At 53.6% G+C, this 17,189-nt stretch overlaps 8 protein-coding genes across 8 annotated transcripts; 4 read left to right on the top strand and 4 right to left on the bottom strand.

The window, feature by feature from the left end:
- Nucleotides 1-648: 648 nt before the first annotated feature.
- CTAM01_05937 (helix-loop-helix DNA-binding domain-containing protein) lies at nucleotides 649-2,173 on the bottom strand (the record flags this gene model as incomplete). Its single annotated transcript, XM_060521967.1, has 3 exons — nucleotides 649-1,136; nucleotides 1,203-1,484; nucleotides 1,534-2,173. The coding sequence occupies 3 exons, from the start codon at nucleotides 2,171-2,173 to the stop codon at nucleotides 649-651; spliced, it is 1,410 nt and encodes a 469-aa protein (XP_060383636.1).
- A 1,263-nt stretch (nucleotides 2,174-3,436) lies between these two features.
- On the top strand, nucleotides 3,437-3,649 carry CTAM01_05936 (uncharacterized protein; the record flags this gene model as incomplete). The annotated part of the gene is made up of 1 exon (XM_060521966.1): nucleotides 3,437-3,649. A coding segment is annotated over one exon (213 nt), but the record flags the coding sequence as incomplete, so codon positions are not given.
- Nucleotides 3,650-4,592: 943 nt separating this feature from the next.
- On the top strand, nucleotides 4,593-5,958 carry CTAM01_05935 (uncharacterized protein; the record flags this gene model as incomplete). The annotated part of the gene is made up of 3 exons (XM_060521965.1): nucleotides 4,593-4,643; nucleotides 4,710-5,249; nucleotides 5,308-5,958. 3 exons carry the CDS (start codon nucleotides 4,593-4,595, stop codon nucleotides 5,956-5,958), a joined length of 1,242 nt encoding a protein of 413 aa, XP_060383634.1.
- A 227-nt stretch (nucleotides 5,959-6,185) lies between these two features.
- Nucleotides 6,186-7,890, bottom strand: CTAM01_05934 (glutamate 5-kinase; the record flags this gene model as incomplete). Its single annotated transcript, XM_060521964.1, has 5 exons — nucleotides 6,186-6,982; nucleotides 7,094-7,364; nucleotides 7,424-7,534; nucleotides 7,597-7,784; nucleotides 7,842-7,890. The coding sequence occupies 5 exons, from the start codon at nucleotides 7,888-7,890 to the stop codon at nucleotides 6,186-6,188; spliced, it is 1,416 nt and encodes a 471-aa protein (XP_060383633.1).
- Nucleotides 7,891-9,073: 1,183 nt separating this feature from the next.
- CTAM01_05933 (peptidase M76 family protein) lies at nucleotides 9,074-9,987 on the top strand (the record flags this gene model as incomplete). Its single annotated transcript, XM_060521963.1, has 2 exons — nucleotides 9,074-9,682; nucleotides 9,760-9,987. The coding sequence occupies 2 exons, from the start codon at nucleotides 9,074-9,076 to the stop codon at nucleotides 9,985-9,987; spliced, it is 837 nt and encodes a 278-aa protein (XP_060383632.1).
- Nucleotides 9,988-10,339: 352 nt separating this feature from the next.
- Nucleotides 10,340-11,646, bottom strand: CTAM01_05932 (uncharacterized protein; the record flags this gene model as incomplete). Its single annotated transcript, XM_060521962.1, has 3 exons — nucleotides 10,340-10,456; nucleotides 10,517-11,488; nucleotides 11,551-11,646. 3 exons carry the CDS (start codon nucleotides 11,644-11,646, stop codon nucleotides 10,340-10,342), a joined length of 1,185 nt encoding a protein of 394 aa, XP_060383631.1.
- An 862-nt stretch (nucleotides 11,647-12,508) lies between these two features.
- Nucleotides 12,509-13,885, bottom strand: CTAM01_05931 (uncharacterized protein; the record flags this gene model as incomplete). Its single annotated transcript, XM_060521961.1, has 1 exon — nucleotides 12,509-13,885. One exon carries the CDS (start codon nucleotides 13,883-13,885, stop codon nucleotides 12,509-12,511), a length of 1,377 nt encoding a protein of 458 aa, XP_060383630.1.
- Nucleotides 13,886-15,822: 1,937 nt separating this feature from the next.
- On the top strand, nucleotides 15,823-16,818 carry CTAM01_05930 (uncharacterized protein; the record flags this gene model as incomplete). Its single annotated transcript, XM_060521960.1, has 2 exons — nucleotides 15,823-16,575; nucleotides 16,696-16,818. The coding sequence occupies 2 exons, from the start codon at nucleotides 15,823-15,825 to the stop codon at nucleotides 16,816-16,818; spliced, it is 876 nt and encodes a 291-aa protein (XP_060383629.1).
- Nucleotides 16,819-17,189: the final 371 nt, after the last annotated feature.

Genomic DNA, 17,189 nt, shown 5'->3' with positions numbered 1-17,189 from the left:
CTTTAGTCAATGTCGAAGCAGGCTGAATCGTACCCCTCGCTGCAAATCAGTCTACGGGCTGTTGATCTTGCCGCGCCGCGTCGAGTCTTCTCTGGCCCGGACTTTGAGGCTTAGAGGGAAGAGAATACATACCCTGGTGTTGTAACAAAGACACAGTCAACTCATGGACAGCTTCTTTGCTCTGAGCGCATTCTTAAAAGTCAAGCAAGTCATCTGTCGCCGTTTCTTACCACTTAGCCAATCGGAAAAGTTTTGAAGCTTTCTTGTGCAAACTTTACGCACTAGTAAGACTCTTCCAAACGACTGGGAGTATCTCAATGGACATTGGAAGTCGGTCTATGGCGATTCCTCGACGTACTTGTCTCAATGTTTTAGCCAAGTTATTAGACGCCACAGAGGAGACGGAACTTGGATTTTTGCACGTGGAAAGAGCCGGTGTCTTATTAATGCCCTAAAGCTGAAAAGCTCGGTGGTCCATGTAATGCCTCTGCTGTAAACACCCAAATCCTACAAACCCAACACAAGGTTTTGTGGTCAAACCATATACGTATGAGAAAACATGACAGTTAGAGAGCAAGGTTGATTATGATATAGCCTATCTACTGCGGCTACCGTGCTTTATAATCTGAGGAAACAACAAAAAGCAGCTTACTGCTGGCTGGGGGTATAAGGTGAAAAGTAAAAAGAAGGGTCGGAGTCCAGGTTCTCGATCTGACAGACGCCCTGTGGGATCGAAGCAGCGAACCCAGAAGATTGAGGCGAATGGAATCTTCTGGGAGGAATCGGAGGAGCAATCGCGCTAGGAGGAGTCGTATGAGGAGAGATCACCCGAGGCGCAATCGAACGTGGCTGGCGAAGGGGGTCGAAAGAGGCGGAAGCTTGGCGCTGGGGGATGTCAAGCTGATGGATAGCACAATCGATTGAGGGGATGGGTGAATGGTACTGAGGAGTGTCAAGCTGATGGTGAGGCGGTTCATGTTCATCGCTGACCTCATCGACGAAGAGGGCGGAGGGTCCGTACAGAAGGGCACCGTGCTGGTCCTGCTGACTCTCACGCTGGAGGTTCGCCAGATCGATGTGAGCCTGCTGAGGAGATGACGCCACCTCCACGTTGGCCGCAGTGTAAGGGGTCTGATCTTGAGATGAGACCTTCTAGGTCGTGCTCGTCGGTTCCTCCTTGTTCGCCTGGGGGTATGAAAGACCCGCATTCTGAGCAACTCGTTTCCAAGTCTCTAGTTCCTTATAGAGACGTTCGCACTCTTGCTTCAGCTTGTCGTTGGAGGCACTGAGCTCTGCTATAGCTTGCTCCGTAAGCAGCTTCTCAAGAGTCCACTTCTCGATGTTTTGCGTCTCATTCTCCTTGAGTTGATTGATGAATGTGACGGCACGCTGAAGGATGGAGCCTTTGTTCTTCTCGCAATTGGGCACAATCTTGGCCAACTCATTGATGCCTTCATTGATTGTTTCACGGCGACGGCGCTCGACTATGTTTAGGTTAGCATCTACATCGGGATCTTCTTTGATATTGCGTACCCTCTTTGTGGTTGTCCTTGCGCATCTTATGCCATTCCTCTGAACCGACGTCCGGTTTCTTAGCGGGAGTGCCAGCTGATCCAGACGAATAACGGTGCTGAGGTGGGGGAGGTTGCTGATGCTGGTGAGGTTGGTGGGATTGCTGAGGTTGCACAGACTGAAGGCCATTCGTGGGCTGAGGGACAGGGGGAAGACCCGGGAGCCCGTCCGGCGGGCTCAGGTCAGCATGGCCGAAGCCATGGTCTTGACCGTGGGTCGGATCGTTGCTCGACTGTGCAGCAAACTGCTCCTCGGTGGTAGGAGGAACATGAAGGGTGGGATACATGGATCCAAGGGCGGCAGCAGCGGTGCTGGAAGCATTGGCCGGATCAGCTGCCTCGGAATGCTCAGCAGCGGCAGCTTGTTGCAGGGCGCTGAAATCCGCGGCGGAGACACCGTTCTGGGCAGCGGCATGGGCAGCCTCGACAGCATTCTCAATGAAAGCTGCAGTGTCCACATCTGAAAGTCCTTCAGCACTGGAACGCTTTCGGCTAGGACTCATCGAATCAGACAAGTCGTCGTCGCGCTTTCGCTTCTGGCCGGGAGATGGGGAGCGGGCCAACTCCGATAAGTCAGGATGCTCACTCATGACGTCGGCCATTGTTGCTGTGGTTGAGAGTTGTTGGGGGAGACCGTGGGTTCAAATGTGAGAATGAGAGAGGATTAATAGGCGGAGCCGCGGACAGTAGACACGATCCTTTCGTCGACTCAAGCTGGATTCAGTTGACTGAAGCGGGGACTAAGTAAGATTGGTTAGCATCAATAATTCCGGAATCGCATGTGGTAAGGCCATGAAGTAGCAAGCACGAAAGGTCACGTCAAGACAAGTGAGTGAGTATCAAATGCTCCGTAAGCCGTGACGGATCGCAAAGCTGAATTTGATCGAAACTGAGTGGTGCTCTCAAGCAGCGACCGCTTCTCATGAGCAAACACTGGAGCGCTTGCTCTTCAATGCCGTGGAAGATTGGTAGCAGGAAAAGCTTGACATTGACGAGACCACAGCTGACGGCTCAACATGAGCGCTGAGATTGTCGTGGTATAGGATTTGTTTCAATCGGCATACGCCACGCTCATCAGAAGGAGATGACACTTGGTTGTATGGATTGACAGGCCGTGTCTGCTGGAAAAAGAATCGTCCTGGACAACTAGAGGATGTATTGACCGTCGGATGATGAGTTTCCATCCGGCACAATCGCTTGATTGTGGCTGGGCAACAGATCGCGAGATGCGCTTGAACAAGACAGCACCCCCAAAAATGGCGCAAATGAGGAAAAGCAATCTTTCTGCGGAAGCGTGCTTCCGTTGCAGTGCAGTGTGATAGCGATGGAAGACGATAGGGCAGACGGGAAGATCGTCAGAAAAATGGGACAGCTCGCATACCTTGAGATCATGTGCTTCGCGGCGTGGTCTGGGCGGTGAGCCAGATCACGGGTTTTGCTGGAGTTCACGTGTTGTCGGCGTGATCAAACTCGTGATATCGCGCGCCAGCGGCTGCTGGGGGGGGGCCTCGTCGGATGGAGCCCGTGTAGTTGGTTAGTAGCAGTCGAGGTTGAAAGTTGACAGAAGAGCAGGGAAACGCGTCGATTTTTTCCAAAATCGCGATTCTTGAGGATTGCCGTAGCCTGGGCAAAGGCTTGAGTTTATCTTATTATTTTTCGAGGAGGTATTGACCTGAAAGGAGCCGGTTGAGTTGGGCGTATCGGTTTGGGGGGAGCGACGGCGGGAAGCTCTGGTCACGCGGCAAAGGAGAAGGGTGAACACGTGCAAAGTGGGTGAGGCTGGAGATAAATACGCTTGAGCGAGAGGGAGGTTGTGCGCCTGACTCTTGAGGCAAGAAGGACCGAAAGCCAATCAAAGGCTGGGAATCCACACCCACTGGCGGTCGTTTCTAAGTGGGTGTCTTCTTCCCCGACTGCCCCGAGCCAATCCGCATTCCGAAGAGGGGCACCTGCCGCAACAGCGCTCCAGCCTGGGAAATGTGGTTGACCTTTGTTGCTCGTTATCGGCTTTCTTATTGTTGGCCAGCTCGACACGTCGTCTTCGTGTTAACGATGGACCGGAAGGCTACTACGAGTAAGGAAGAGTGTTGCAGGGGTAGCTTCGACCAGTCTGAAGATGTGGGCTTATCCTCCTACCTTAGCCTCAGCTACCTAGTCCGAACACCCATCTACTATGCACTTGGGTGAGGTCCTCTTCGAGTTTACGTTGCGAAATGCCGAGCCTCGTCAATCACCTGATGCTCCCGTGGGTGCCAACACGAATCACTTGACTAATGGACGGTGAGACATTCCACTTTGAAGAGAAGCACAGCAGATACACCGGCTTCGAAATAGTCTCGACCGTTGCTAGCCACCGTCTGCCTCGTTTCAGTGTTACCTCTGCCCAAGCTCTCACATCGTATTTGCTTACGGATGCTGGTTGTAGCAAGTGACAACTGAGCTGGGTCGAGCCTTGGAGAGCGGGGTTGTGGCTGGACCGAGCTCACACTCAATTCAACAGAGTCTTTACGTAATCAAACATGAGCCACATGTGTGGTCTGTGCTGAACAGCCCGTCCATGTTGGGTCTGTCACTGATGAATGCAGAGTGCTCAGAGCATGGTCCAGTGGGCGTTTGGAAAGGAATGTCGGTCTTCAAAAGGATGAGATCTCAGTAGTAGGACGGATGAATAGTAGTTACGAACGTTCAAGATATTTAAACCATTTGAGAAAATCCGAAGCAGTCTGGAAGTTTAGACACCCCATTAAGTTTCGCGAGGTAAGGTAGCTTCCCGAAAGACCAGCTCTGTTGCGGAAAGATGCCGGCCCCGCCACGTTCGGCGGCATAACGTCAATTGCTGCTAGCGGCCGTACCAGCGCACCTGTGCTCCGACCTCTCAACTTCAAGCCTCCAACGAACCCGACGCCTTTTCGCTTCTTTTCGAGCCATAACGACGACATCAGCATATGAGTTCTCTCCAACAAAAATACGACGTCAAACACGGTCTGGCACTTCGTCACCACGTCCGTGAAAGTCGCCAAGATGGGCGACCATGAGCACGCCACAATCAAGCATCAGGACCATCTCCTCCTCGTACGTCGCTGCGTCACAGGAAGCTAGCTATTCAATTCTCGCACTAACCTCCATTCCAACCGACAGGATCAACCCCTCCTCCGCCTCCCGTACGAGCTCCTGCGAAAGAACTTCCGTTCCGCCCACTTCACCGTCGAGAAGGACTCTACAGCCATCAAGACCCTGCTGAAGGAGACGGCCACGGCCTCGGTCAAGGGCAACTCATCCCCCGATGATGTTCTCCGCAATCTAGATAGCATGATCGCCCGCATGCGCGGCGTTAAGCGCAAGCTCACAGCTCACGCCGAGGAAGAAGCTCGTCTGACCCGTCAGACCGGCGCCCGTATCTCCCATCTCGGCGATCTCTACGGCATGCATTCCGTTGACGACGTCAAATATGAGGCTTGGAGCCGCGCCCGTCTCGACCGCTTGCTCGTCGATTATCTGCTTCGCCATGGCTACAATGAAAGTGCGCAGGCACTCACAACTGAGCGGAAAATGGATGATTTGGTCGACGTTGAGACCTTTGTCCAGATGAGTCGAATTCAAGAATCACTCAGAGGAGGGAGTGTGGTTGAGGCACTGGCTTGGTGCCAGGATAACAAGAAGGAGCTTCGCAAGATGGATGTACGTCTAGCTGTATACCCAACCTCGCTTGGCATCTTGACTGACCTGGTGCAAACAGAGTAATCTCGAATTCATGCTTCGCTTCCAGCAGTATATCGAGCTTGTCCGCACCCAATCCCAGCCAAAACTCCTGGAGGCCATCACTCACGCGAAGAAATACCTCGTCCCTTTCAAGGCGACATATCCGGACGAACTTCGCAAGGCTTTTGGTTTACTAGCCTATCCACCAACGGCTGCCAATGCCGTGTACTCAGACCTCTACAGCCCCGAACGGTGGAACACCCTCGCCGACCTCTTTACCCGTACTCACAACAGTCTATTGGCTCTGCCTTCATATCCCCTCCTCCACATCGCTCTCTCCTCGGGGCTTTCAGCCCTCAAGACCCCAGCCTGCCATTCTCTGAACTCATCGCATGTCGCTGCCGACGCCAATACGGCAACGAATGCCTCAGCCACAGCAGGCACGCAATCCGTTTGCCCAATATGCTCAACAGAGCTTAATGATCTTGCCCGCAACGTCCCCTACGCGCATCACACCAAGAGCTACGTCGAGCACGATCTGCTGCTGCTGCCGAACAGTCGGGCGTACGGCAAGGAGCGCCTCGAGGATTACGCAAAGAAGTCTGGCTTGTCATCAGACCAGGTCAAGGATTTGCGCACCGGCGAGGTCTACCCCATAGACAAGCTTAAGAAAGTGTTCATCACATAGTCCTTGGTATCGATGCATGCGAAGATTCATCAGGCATGCGTATTTTACAAAGGCTTCTTTACTGGTTGGGGATATCCCATACACCACCGAATATTGGAAGCGTTTTGATTCCTGGAGCGGGTTCTTCGACTATGGCGTTTTGGGGGGCGTTGCGTAGGATGTTGACACAACTCTTATACAGAGAAAAGTAGATCGTAACGGAGCGTCTACTATGAACACTATTTTGTCTATGTCTTCTGCTCATAACCCGTGATACCTGAAATCACCTCTTCGACGACCTGCTCCTTGACCTTCTCGATACTCGGCGTCACCGGCCGACTCTCCCGATCAAAAATGCGAATGTGCTGCCTCTCCGCCACGTACTCGCTGTCAGCGTACCCCAGCAGGCCGCCAATATCGGAGCTCTGATGTCCCTTGATGCGCATAATCTCTGGCGCGGCGTAGTTGACGAGCGCGCGACCGACCTCGACGGGCGTGCCGCCCCACAGCTTACCCGTGGTGCTGGGCGCGTGGAGGCGGTCCACGACGACGAGGCGGACGGCCTCCTGCTGCGCGAAGTTGCCCTCGACGTCGAGGACGCCCGCAGGGAGGAGACCCGCTTTGCGTAGGAGGGCGCTGTGGGCTCCCGCGTCGATGTAGAGCGTGCCGTGGGGCTTGAGACCGTGGATGAGCCAGAAGTGGCGGTCGCGAATGGGGTCTGTGGAGGGGAGGAAGCGGGTGTGCAGCGGGGGCTTCTCGACGGCTTGGTCTATGTGGAGGGAGGCCGTCGACTGCGCTAACGGGTCTTCGGTGTGGTCGTGGCCGTCGTGGTGGTTATCAGGGTCCTCGCCGTCTGGGGCGGCGCCCAGGTGCGGCGAAGAAGAGGAGGAGGTGTACTTTTGCTGGGCTTGGACGTAGCGGACGATCTTGACGATGTTGCCCGGGTTGGAGGAGCGGGTGATGACGGTTGTCACACCTGCTTGCGTTGCTAGCCTTGCGGCGACGATTTTGGTCATCATGCCACCGGTGCCGAGGGCGGATCCCGCTGTTGAGACTTAAGTTGGGGAAAAGGTCGGGTTAGCTTAGGTGAGACTGAGGCACCCCCTTTTCCACTACATGGGAGGGCGAGAGGGGGGAAGGGTTTCTGCCTGCTTACCGTCTGCTTGGATACTTGAAATGTCCTCAACAACCTCGATTGCCTGGGCGTCGGGGTGTGCTCTGGGGTTCTTGTCGTAGAGGCAGTCTACGTCCGTCATGAGGAACAGCATGTCCGCGTGGACCATACCCGCGGCGATGGCGGAGAGGGTGTCGTTATCGCCAAACTTGATTTCTGAGACGGCTAGCGTGTCGTTCTCGTTCACAATGGGAATGACGCCCATATCGAGCAGCTCGTTGAATGTGTTTTGGGCATTGAGGTACCGTGTCCGCTGCAAATGTGTGTCAGCAGCTTGCCTACTATAGTTGTCTGTTTCTGAGCTTGACCTACATCTGCAATGTCGTTTCTGGTGAGCAGAATCTGTGCGACGGGCTGTCTGAAGTGGCCGAACAGATCGTCCCATAGGCTGATGAGTCTACATTGGCCGATAGCCGCTAACGCCTGCGAGTATTGTTCAGCTTGAGCAACTTCAGAGATCGAGGGCCTGAGGTCTGGGAATGTACCTGAAGTGTTGACAAGTGCTTTGGCCGTCTGTCCATTTCCATCCGAAGAAGACCAACACCGATGGCGCCAGATGAGACAATGACCACCCTATGGCCATCTTTCCTCAGCTTCACGGCCGTCTCAACAATAAGACTCAGGATGGAGAGTAAGGGCTGATGTGTCTTCTCGTCCACGATAGAGCTGGTGCCTGTGCGATGAGTTAGCACATGGATCATTGAAGGATACAGCACTTTTGAAGCCTCACCAAGTTTCAGCACCACCGTCAGAGGTTTCCGGCCCTCGCGGTGCTTCATGTCTGCAGATGGTGGAATCTCAAGTCAGTCAAACAAATCTCACAAGGTCATCCGGCCCGTTGCCCAAAATGAGAGATAACGACATCAACTAATAAGTATAAATAAAGTAGTGTCAAGAATGGGATAGCCACGATCAACGCAAGAAGACGCCCAAGCAAATGGCACCAGGCGCATTACGTAGGAGGGGAGAAAAAATAACTGGATCCCTTTCTTACACGTAGGACCACCCGCTGCCGCCATTGCCAGAGTCAGAGCCCAGCACCGTTGCTTCGAGTTGGTTAATTGTGGGACGAAAAAAAGGATCCGCCTGGTTCTGATGTGGTGATGTGTGCAAGGCCCCTGGTCGGTTTACCGCGCCCTTTCGTTGTCTTTTGACTTGTCGGTTGCGTGTACCTTTTTTTCTTCCGCTGAACCTATGACTGGGCCGGCGTGGAAGTGTAAAAAAAAACTGGCCCGACATCGGGATCGTCCGGTGTAGAGGAAAGGCGGGAGAACGCCCGGGAGTTGGGCTGTCAAAGACGCCTGTGATTGGGCGATATACTGACCCTAAAATCCGGGGGGGTTGCCGTACATAGTGCACCGGGCATCTTCACCGTTGGTCTTGATGGCCCGGCCCATTGTTGCCATTATCCCTGCCTACCAAAAACAACCCGTGGTATTCCCATTATGTCTCGATTAAGAGAAAGAGCTGAACCGCCGGTCAAGTCATTTCCACGTTGCGTTGCATACTGAGTGGAAAGGGCGCGCCCTCGGTAGATCTGCGGTCTGCCCGTTACGACAACCAGCAAGATGCTAGGACATCGGACTTATGGTTCAGAAGGACCAGATAGCAATGAGTTGACTCAAAGTCATTTGCGAGATCATTGAATGAAGTTCTTCAAAGAAGATACAAGCTTTGAGATGGCATAGGAAGAATGTTGCGCTCTCTTGGTTCGCAAGGAATAATGGGACGACGGAGTGCAACAATTGTCTTTACGCAGTAGGTATCCATGAAGTGGTACCTCTGGCCAAGTACCTACCACCATCACATCGAAGGGTTTATCGATAACGGCCAAAAATTCCCGATCTTCCAGCAACGACCTCCATCCTTGGCCAACCACCACCCGATCCTCATGTTGTAGACCCCCATCATCAGCGACAAATCTCGAAGCACAGTTGAATTCTCAACCACACGACGCCCAAAATGACAATCCTCGACGACAAACAAGCGGCGGCACTGGGCCCCTCAGCCCCCTCGACAGCGACCCCTTCCCCAACAACATCATCATCACCACCCGCGCAACAACAGCAGCAGAAACAACCACCGCGCGAGCTCACCAACGACCCCGCTCGCACCGGCTTCGACCCGCAGACAAAGTGGTGGATGAACTACTTCAACATCCTCACGGGCCGCATGACAGCCGAAGGCGCCTTCCACTACCGCGAGGCCCGGTACCGCGCCAACGAGGAGCGCGACTGCAAGCGCTGCGAGGAACACCGCGACTGGCTCCTCGCCTTCTCCCCGACCGTGCGCTTCCTCAACGAAAAGATCGCCGGCCTCAACGGCACCCTCGACGCGTCCAACATCCAGTGCCGCCGGTGCCCCGCGCGCCTGACCGAGGACGGCGAGGTCCACCGCCAGTCGGGCGGCTTCAGCCCCGCCCACGGCATCATGATCTGCGCCAACGAGGTCAGGGACCGGAAGCACCTGGAGGATACACTCTCGCACGAGATGGTGCACGCGTGGGATCACCTGCGGTGGAAGGTGGATTGGATGGGTGATCTGGATTTGAAGCATGCAGCGTGTACAGAGGTAAGGTTGCGTCCTGCGCCGGCTGATCCCGAGCAGAGGCGGAGAGAACGGGAGAAACTGAACTGACGGGACGGCAGATCCGAGCATCGATGCTCAGCGGCGAGTGCAGATGGACAAGAGAGGCTTTTACAAGAGGCAACTGGAGCCTGTCTCAGCAGTTCCAGGACTGCGTGCGGAAGCGCGCGATACAGTCCGTCCTCAACCGACCCAGGTGCAAGGATGATGTGCAGGCGACCAAGGTGGTGAACCAGGTCTGGGAGTCCTGCTTCAGCGATACGCGGCCCTTTGACGAGGTTTACAGGTGATGGACGATAACGACAGGATTAGGCTCGTTCCCAAAACGAGCGTGTGTAAACAATACCCCCCTTTATTGATGTACTGTTTCTTCCTACTCTCACGGAAGACAACACCGGGAAATATAGCAAAATATTTGGATGATGACTATGCTTCTTTGGGTTTCTTGATACTCTGAAAACGACGGACATTAAGAACACCAACTCCCGTACATGCAATTGGAAACACCTTTCCCACTCCCGAAAACCCCAAGCTGTAGATCAGAGCCCGCCTGAATACCGCAAAGAAGAAGAAAACGCCGGTAATCCTACAAGGGCCGTTATGCCTTGATGGTATGTATGCATGAATCATAAGGGTCATTAATTAGGAGCTCTTCTCACGGTTGGCGGCTCTCTCGCCCTTCACACAGTGCTTGACGATCCACGGGTGGGTCTGGACCTGCTCCAGGGGTATTCTCTTCTCGGGGTCGAGAACAAGCAACTAGAGATGATGTTAGCATTCGTTTTTGTGTATCATGAATTCGGATAAATGCCGCCTCACCTTTTTGATCAAGTCCTTGGCCTCGGGACTGACAAAGGACGGAACCGTCATGTCAGCCCGAGCTATCCTCCGCTGCGTCATCACGGGCGTATCCTCAAACGGTGCCTCGCCAACGAGGAACTCATACGTCAAGACACCCAAGCTCCAGAGATCAACCTTCTCGTTGTAGTAGTTGTCCGAGCTACCGGGCTTGATCATTTCTGGGGGCAGGTAGTCGAGAGTACCGCACATGGTGTTGCGACGGTTGTTGGGAGCGTGGACGCTCCAGCCGAAATCGGAAATCTTGATCTCGCCGTGGATGCCCATGAGGATGTTCTCGGGCTTGATGTCACGGTGAATGACGTGCTTGCGGTGCAGGTAGCGCAGCGCCGAGGCCATCTGGGCAATGTACTGCGCCGACTTCCACTCGGGGAACCTGCTCTCCTTACGCAAGTGCTTGTACAGCTCGCCCTTGCCAGCGAACTCGAGGATGAGGAAGACGCGCTTGCTGTCGTGGAAGTGGCCGTACAGCTGGAGGATGTTGGGGTGGCGCAGGTTACTCTGGATCTCGATCTCGCGGCGGACCTGCTTCTCGACGCGTCCCTGTTGGAGTTCGTTCTTGTGCAGGACCTTGAGGGCGCAGATGAAGCCGCTCGTGCGCTCCCTCGCGAGGTATACGCGGCCGAACTTACCCTTGCCCAGGGGCCGGCCAATCTCAAACATGCCGAGGTGGAAGACCTTAGGCATCGAGGGCTCGATGACGATGGAGACGCCGGACTTGCGCTCGATCTCGACAACCTCGTCGGACGTTCTCGAGGAGCTGGACGGCAGGGGTTTTCTTGCGGGCGATGCCGGATTTTTGGCCTGTCGTTGTGCATTTTGTGATGGCAGCGTTACCGAGGCGACGGCGTTGGTGCTCTGGGACTGGAGGGCGACCTTGATGAGGTTCGGTCTGCTCGAGCTCTGGGAGAGCTGTGATGTCTTCACCAAAGTCTACGGGACAATCGTCAGCCATGATTTCACACGGCGATTACACATGTGTCGACGAGACCGACCTGAGTCTTGGAGTAGAGCTTGCCGCCATCGACAGGCTCGTTCTCGTCGTTTACCGACATGCGCTCAAAGCGCGATTCCAGCGTCCGAGTCGCCATCTTGCTATGTGATTGTGGATGGAGATGTAGCAAGTCGAATGTTCCCTGTTGGTTAGAAAGAGTGCACTGGAGGGTTTTTGAATCAAGGAACCTGGAGTTGGTTGTCAGGTTATTAAGAAAGGTTCTCGGGTAACGATGGTCGAGCTAGGTGTGGGAAGCTAAACAACGGGGGTGAGGATGGTTGCCAGGGGAACGACGGCGCCGGCGCCAGGGCAGCGACCCGCCCCGCTCTTTCAGATCTCTCCCCCACTTCCCACTTCCTGGGCGACCGACAGCCTCGACTTTGCTAGCCGCTGTCAGCTTGGTCTGACATAGTCACATTTTCCAAGATCCGTGTTGGCTAGACCGTGTCTTTTCGATTGACTCGCTTCTTTCATTCATGTTTGACACCGTGCACGTGGCTCTCGGCCGACTAGATTGAGCCGTGTTGTTTTCGAGAGGCCGGCGATGAGCAGATGCGCCAACGACATGCCCTACGAACGGAGTTTGTGAACCCAATTGCCTTCACCCATGGTAGCTGTTGGTTATAGATCAGCTCTGGACATAGGAGCAGAATCGACTGCGCGTGGGTAACGTCGGAATACCGAAGGAAAGCAACTGGACCGTAAATAATAGATTGTGCGCAGTTAAAACAGGTCAACTACCACTGGCTACCTGTATAGTCCAGTAACGATATCTGGAGCTTCTTTCCTCAGTAATTCCTACCTCGTGTAATTTAGACCGCCTCTATATTGAAGTGGTCCTCCAAAACGATATCCTCGAAAAATTTCTCTATACATATATACGTCCCGCTTCGACTCAAGACATACCAGCTGTGGCTGCGTAGTCTGAGAGTTGCATATTCAAGCTCTCAGTGCCACATCTAACGAGCACGAAGCCTGTCAATTCCAGCAGTTTCCCACCTGGGCCGTCGATTGGGGACCGACCTGGCCAGCTGGGCTCGATTCCGAACCCAATCAGATTTGTCGCCGCTCTTGTCGAGCTCAACGTGTCTCGAAGCCCTAATAAGCATAGTCCGCTCTTGTGCCCCCTTCTCAGCCAAGGATTCCTCCAACAACTCGGCCGAAGGCGGAGGTGGCGACTGCCGTAATTTGAGGAATTCTCTCAGTTGCGAAGCACTCGCGTAATGGTGCAAGTGCTCCTCGACGTGCCGATACGCAGTGAAAGCAGCGCGCCGTCGGGCGTTCCACTCCACAGCGTCCATGTTGACGCAGGCCAAGAGGTATTTCCCCAAGGCCGTATCAGCTCGCTGGACGGCCCTCTTGAGCTGATTGAACTGATCTTTACCGATATCGCGCCTGATCCCAAAGAACATGTTGAGCAGGGCCGACCCGTATAGCCACTTACAAGATATCAAGCCTGCGAGAGATGAATAACTTGTACAATATAGGGCCTCCAGATCTGCCTTTTCGAGCACGCCATATTCCAGGAGCAATATGTCCACATCGACTTGACCCCACATTCTCTCAAGTTTGGCGTTCTCGTGCCGCAGGCCCCCTTTGCGCAGAGAGAAGAAAAGCCAGGCACACCGCCAGTAGATGTAATTGACCCAGGACTTGCTCAACCTGGACTCCGGGGGATCATTTCTGGAAGCATTGATCACTGCGGATTGGAGTTTTTCTTGCCAGTCTGGGGCCGCCAAGTATCCCACAGCTGACGGAAGGTCAAGTTGAAGCCATTCCTGGTCTACTTCAGGTGATGTTTCCGGCAACGCCTTGAGTTCTCCCCAGGTCTTTATATCGTCGTGAGTGCGCTTGGTGAGGCAGGTGCCATTTTCATTACCAGGGCAAACCTGTGAAGAGATACGGAGATGAATATCCCCTAGATACGCTTCCCAGGATCGAGGTGTAAGATTTGAAGGAAGAGGATATCGATCTTTGTCTCTTTCTAGTCTTCCAAGCCATTCTTTTGGTACCGGAACTTTGAGGACTTGTCCGCATCTATCGCACAGAGCGTGCGTCTTGACGCTGGGCCCCAACTCCTCGATCATTGCTCGGAACGTGTCCAAAGGAGAGAGACGGTTGTCGGATGACTTGGCAGTAGGAGCGACCCTCGTGGTCGGGGCAGCGCTGCGACGTAGGCCAAGGCTGTTGAACCGTGGTCGAGGAGCTTGAGGTCGACCAGCTTGAGGTCGACCAGCTTGAGGTCGACCAGCTTGAGGTCGACCAGCTTGAGGTCGACCAGCTTGAGGTCGACCAGCTTGAGGCCGACCCCAATGTTGCTGTGGAGAGTGGTCCATGTCTGAAAGTCTTTAACTTATTGGTTCTTGGGAAGCTGTTGTGGTCCTCCTTATGTAGTATCGGTTGTGAATTCGAGAAAGATGAAAGATGAACGAGTATTATGGTGGCTAAGGAAGGCATCTTGACGCTTGATATGCCACTCAGTTATTATATCGGAGGAAGCCATTTCCATGAGTTACAGCTATAGTTCGTTAGTTGGGATTTATTAGGTACCTTTTTCCGGTGGCTTAGTAGAGCTCACCCAATGACCTGTTGGTCCTTTCGGCGACGGATCGATTTGCAACATACTAATCTATCTCCATCAGAGAAGCAGTAGGGTTCAATGCCGGCGGCACTCATCGCTTCGCAGTCAGACCCTATAATCCCCTGAGGGGGTCTAATGCCTTGCGTGCCTGCAAGATCTGCTTGCTGTCTGGCTTGTTGTTACTCGTCGTCGATTACTTAGCCAAGTCAATAGAGTCCATTTTCATCGTTGCGTTCCAGTGTCGTACATTCAGAATATATCATTCCCTGGGATTGAACTTGAAAGCCAATCGTGAATATGATTTCTCATCATCAGTAGTCTCGATAAAGATAAGCAGTATTGCCAGCCGATGTCAATTCTTTCCGTACAGTCATCCACACGTTCCATCTACGCTCAACAACATGATAAAACCACCATGATCGTTAAGCTTGTGGCAAATAGAGATGGAAATATGCGATAAGCTGGGTACAGTTTGAGCTTGAGGCTACTACACCAGCAATGGAGATGGCCTAGCATTCCCCGAGAGTGGTTGATGCCTACATCTCAGGATGATAAATTAGAATGCCGAATCTAGTAATGAGGTACTCCCATAGCGACACATATCGCCACTTACTCTGATACTTTTCAACCGACAGTGACCCGTGCTTCCCTCGTTGGTCTCCTATTTTTCACCAGCCTGGGTCTCAAAGGTTTAAAACGACTGTTTGAGATTTAAGAGGCTTGAAATGGAGAAACCATCGGGACGGGCTGTTGTATTTCCCAACGGAATGACGACGGAAAGAAGCCTTGATGATTTATCGGTTAATCAAAGATCCTGGAGTTCATATTTGTTGTTGTTGAAATTCGGGCTAACGAGGGATATCAGCAAAACAGGTGAGGCCTTCTTTCTGAAATTCCGCCTTGAACTTCTATCGAACATATCGAACGCATCATACGCCCAAACAAATTACTAATGACATCGAATCTAGGTCTCGGGTATCCCACTGGGTGTTGACTCAAGGGAGAGTTCACGATAAAGGTGGTACAGCCTGGGCAAAAGCTCCCAGGGTTGCTCGCATCCATAGATAGTGGAGATACGTACCTAGATCTCATCCGATCATGAGAAAGCCTCATATACCCCCTCGACTCCATTCCTGTCACCAGCACAGCAGGCGCCCTCTAGGTCGGGGGTCAGGTCAAACTGTGGCGTGGGTGGTGGAATGGTTCATGGTCAACAATCAATTCATACACCAACCAGCCTACTCGACGACAGGCTTAGCGAGTACCCGAGTTCGAATCCCAGCATGAGCGCCAAGAGATGTAGCCCCCAATCGGCACCGGGGGGGGTGAACTCTTTTGTATTTTTGAAGAAGTCGATTTATATTGAATCAGTCTCGGTGTAAGTCGGTGAGTGACGAGTGACGTCTGGCCCGTTACCCTCACCGAGACAAGCAGGGATCTGGGTCCCGAGACGCCTTCGTGTTCCCCGCCAACCCCACCATCACCACCTCTCTCCCCCCAACTGAACTAGAGCTCCAACTGCAAGCCAGCAACTTTACCTCCGATCCGAGCTGCACCACCTCCAATCCTCAACCTCCCGCGAAGCTCATCATCCATCCTCACCACGAACACCCGCCTGCGCGCGCACTACCCAAATCCCACACAGACCGGCATAATCCATACCAAAAGTCAAGAAAGCAAGTCTCGCCCAAGATGAACCACATAACCAACCCAAACGAACCCTTCCCAACCCCCTCCGCCCTCGCCGCCGCAACGACAACCCACACCCAGCGCAACTTCCGCGTCGCCTCCCGCAAGCTCCCCATCTCCAAAGCCGGCCCCATCGACGACATGACGGCCTCGCTCGGCATCCCCGTCCCCGAAATGATCTTTGGCGACAACCTCGTCTCCGTGTCCCACGTGCCGACGGGCTGGTCCATCGCCTTCAACGCCTACGACGCGCTCGACGCCGTCGACAAGACGGACAAGAAGATGCTGCAGGTCGCCTACGCGCGCGACTGGTCCTCCTCGCGCGAGAAGACGAGCGCGGGCATCAAGGAGGTCGTGAAGCCGTACGACTGGTCCTACTCCACCGAGTACCGGGGGACGCTGGAGGAGCCGACAGGAACCGCGGGTGCGCAGCAGGAAGCGCAGGAGAACAAGAACAAACTCGAGGAGACGACGACGAGGATGATCCCCCTCGAGCTCCTCAAGCGCCGCGACCCGATCCTCTTCTTCGACGACGTGGTGCTCTTCGAGAGCGAGCTCGACGACAACGGCATCTCGATCGTCAGCGTAAAAGTCCGCGTGCACGAGAAGCGCATGCTGCTGCTGTGCAGGCTCTTCATGCGCCTCGATAATGTGATTGTGCGGATCCGGGACACGAGGGTGTACGTCGACTTTGAGACGGACGAGGTCATTCGAGAGTACACGGCCAAGGAGGATAGCTTTGACAGCGTCAAGCGGGTGAGCTTCTTTTTTTTCCCCTATTCCTCCTTCTTTCTTGTTCTCTCTATTATGTTAGAGACCATGCTATGCAATCTCCTCGACTTGGAACCTGCAATGCTAACGAACTACCCCGCAAAGTCACTATTCATGGAGGGCAGGTTGCCAGATGACATTGTCATCGCGCTGCGTGATCCAAACCTACTCAACAACCTGCTGCCGACTGTGGAGCAGACGGTACAGAGCGTATTCCTCAAGAAATGAACACAGAGTTCTCAGTCCCTCGCGTATTGCTTCAAAGAAATACCCCTCCTCGCAAGGGGGATGGATGGCTGGCGTTATGGGTTAACGAAAGGCGTTTCGGACGAACCAGGGAAAAGTATCACGACATTGTAGGTATATCACATTTGCCTCGAGAAAATCAAATGACCACTTGTGAAGAAAGTGAATTAAGCTCTGTTTGTGTGTGTTGTGTGTCACTTGACTGCAGTCTTTTGGGGAGTTGTAAATAATGAACCGCATCGACGACATACTGTCAACAAGGTATGGATAACAACGCAGCGTATACGCTAGAGCTCAACATCAGCTAAACCGCGATGAAAGCCTTCCCAACCCAGTCCGTATAGGTACTTGAC

Source organism: Colletotrichum tamarilloi (genome assembly GCF_030869305.1).
Source record: "Colletotrichum tamarilloi strain Tom-12 chromosome Unknown Scaffold_15.1, whole genome shotgun sequence".
NCBI classification, from domain to species: Eukaryota; Fungi; Ascomycota; class Sordariomycetes; order Glomerellales; family Glomerellaceae; genus Colletotrichum; species Colletotrichum tamarilloi.
This window is presented reverse-complemented; position numbering and strand designations above follow the sequence as displayed.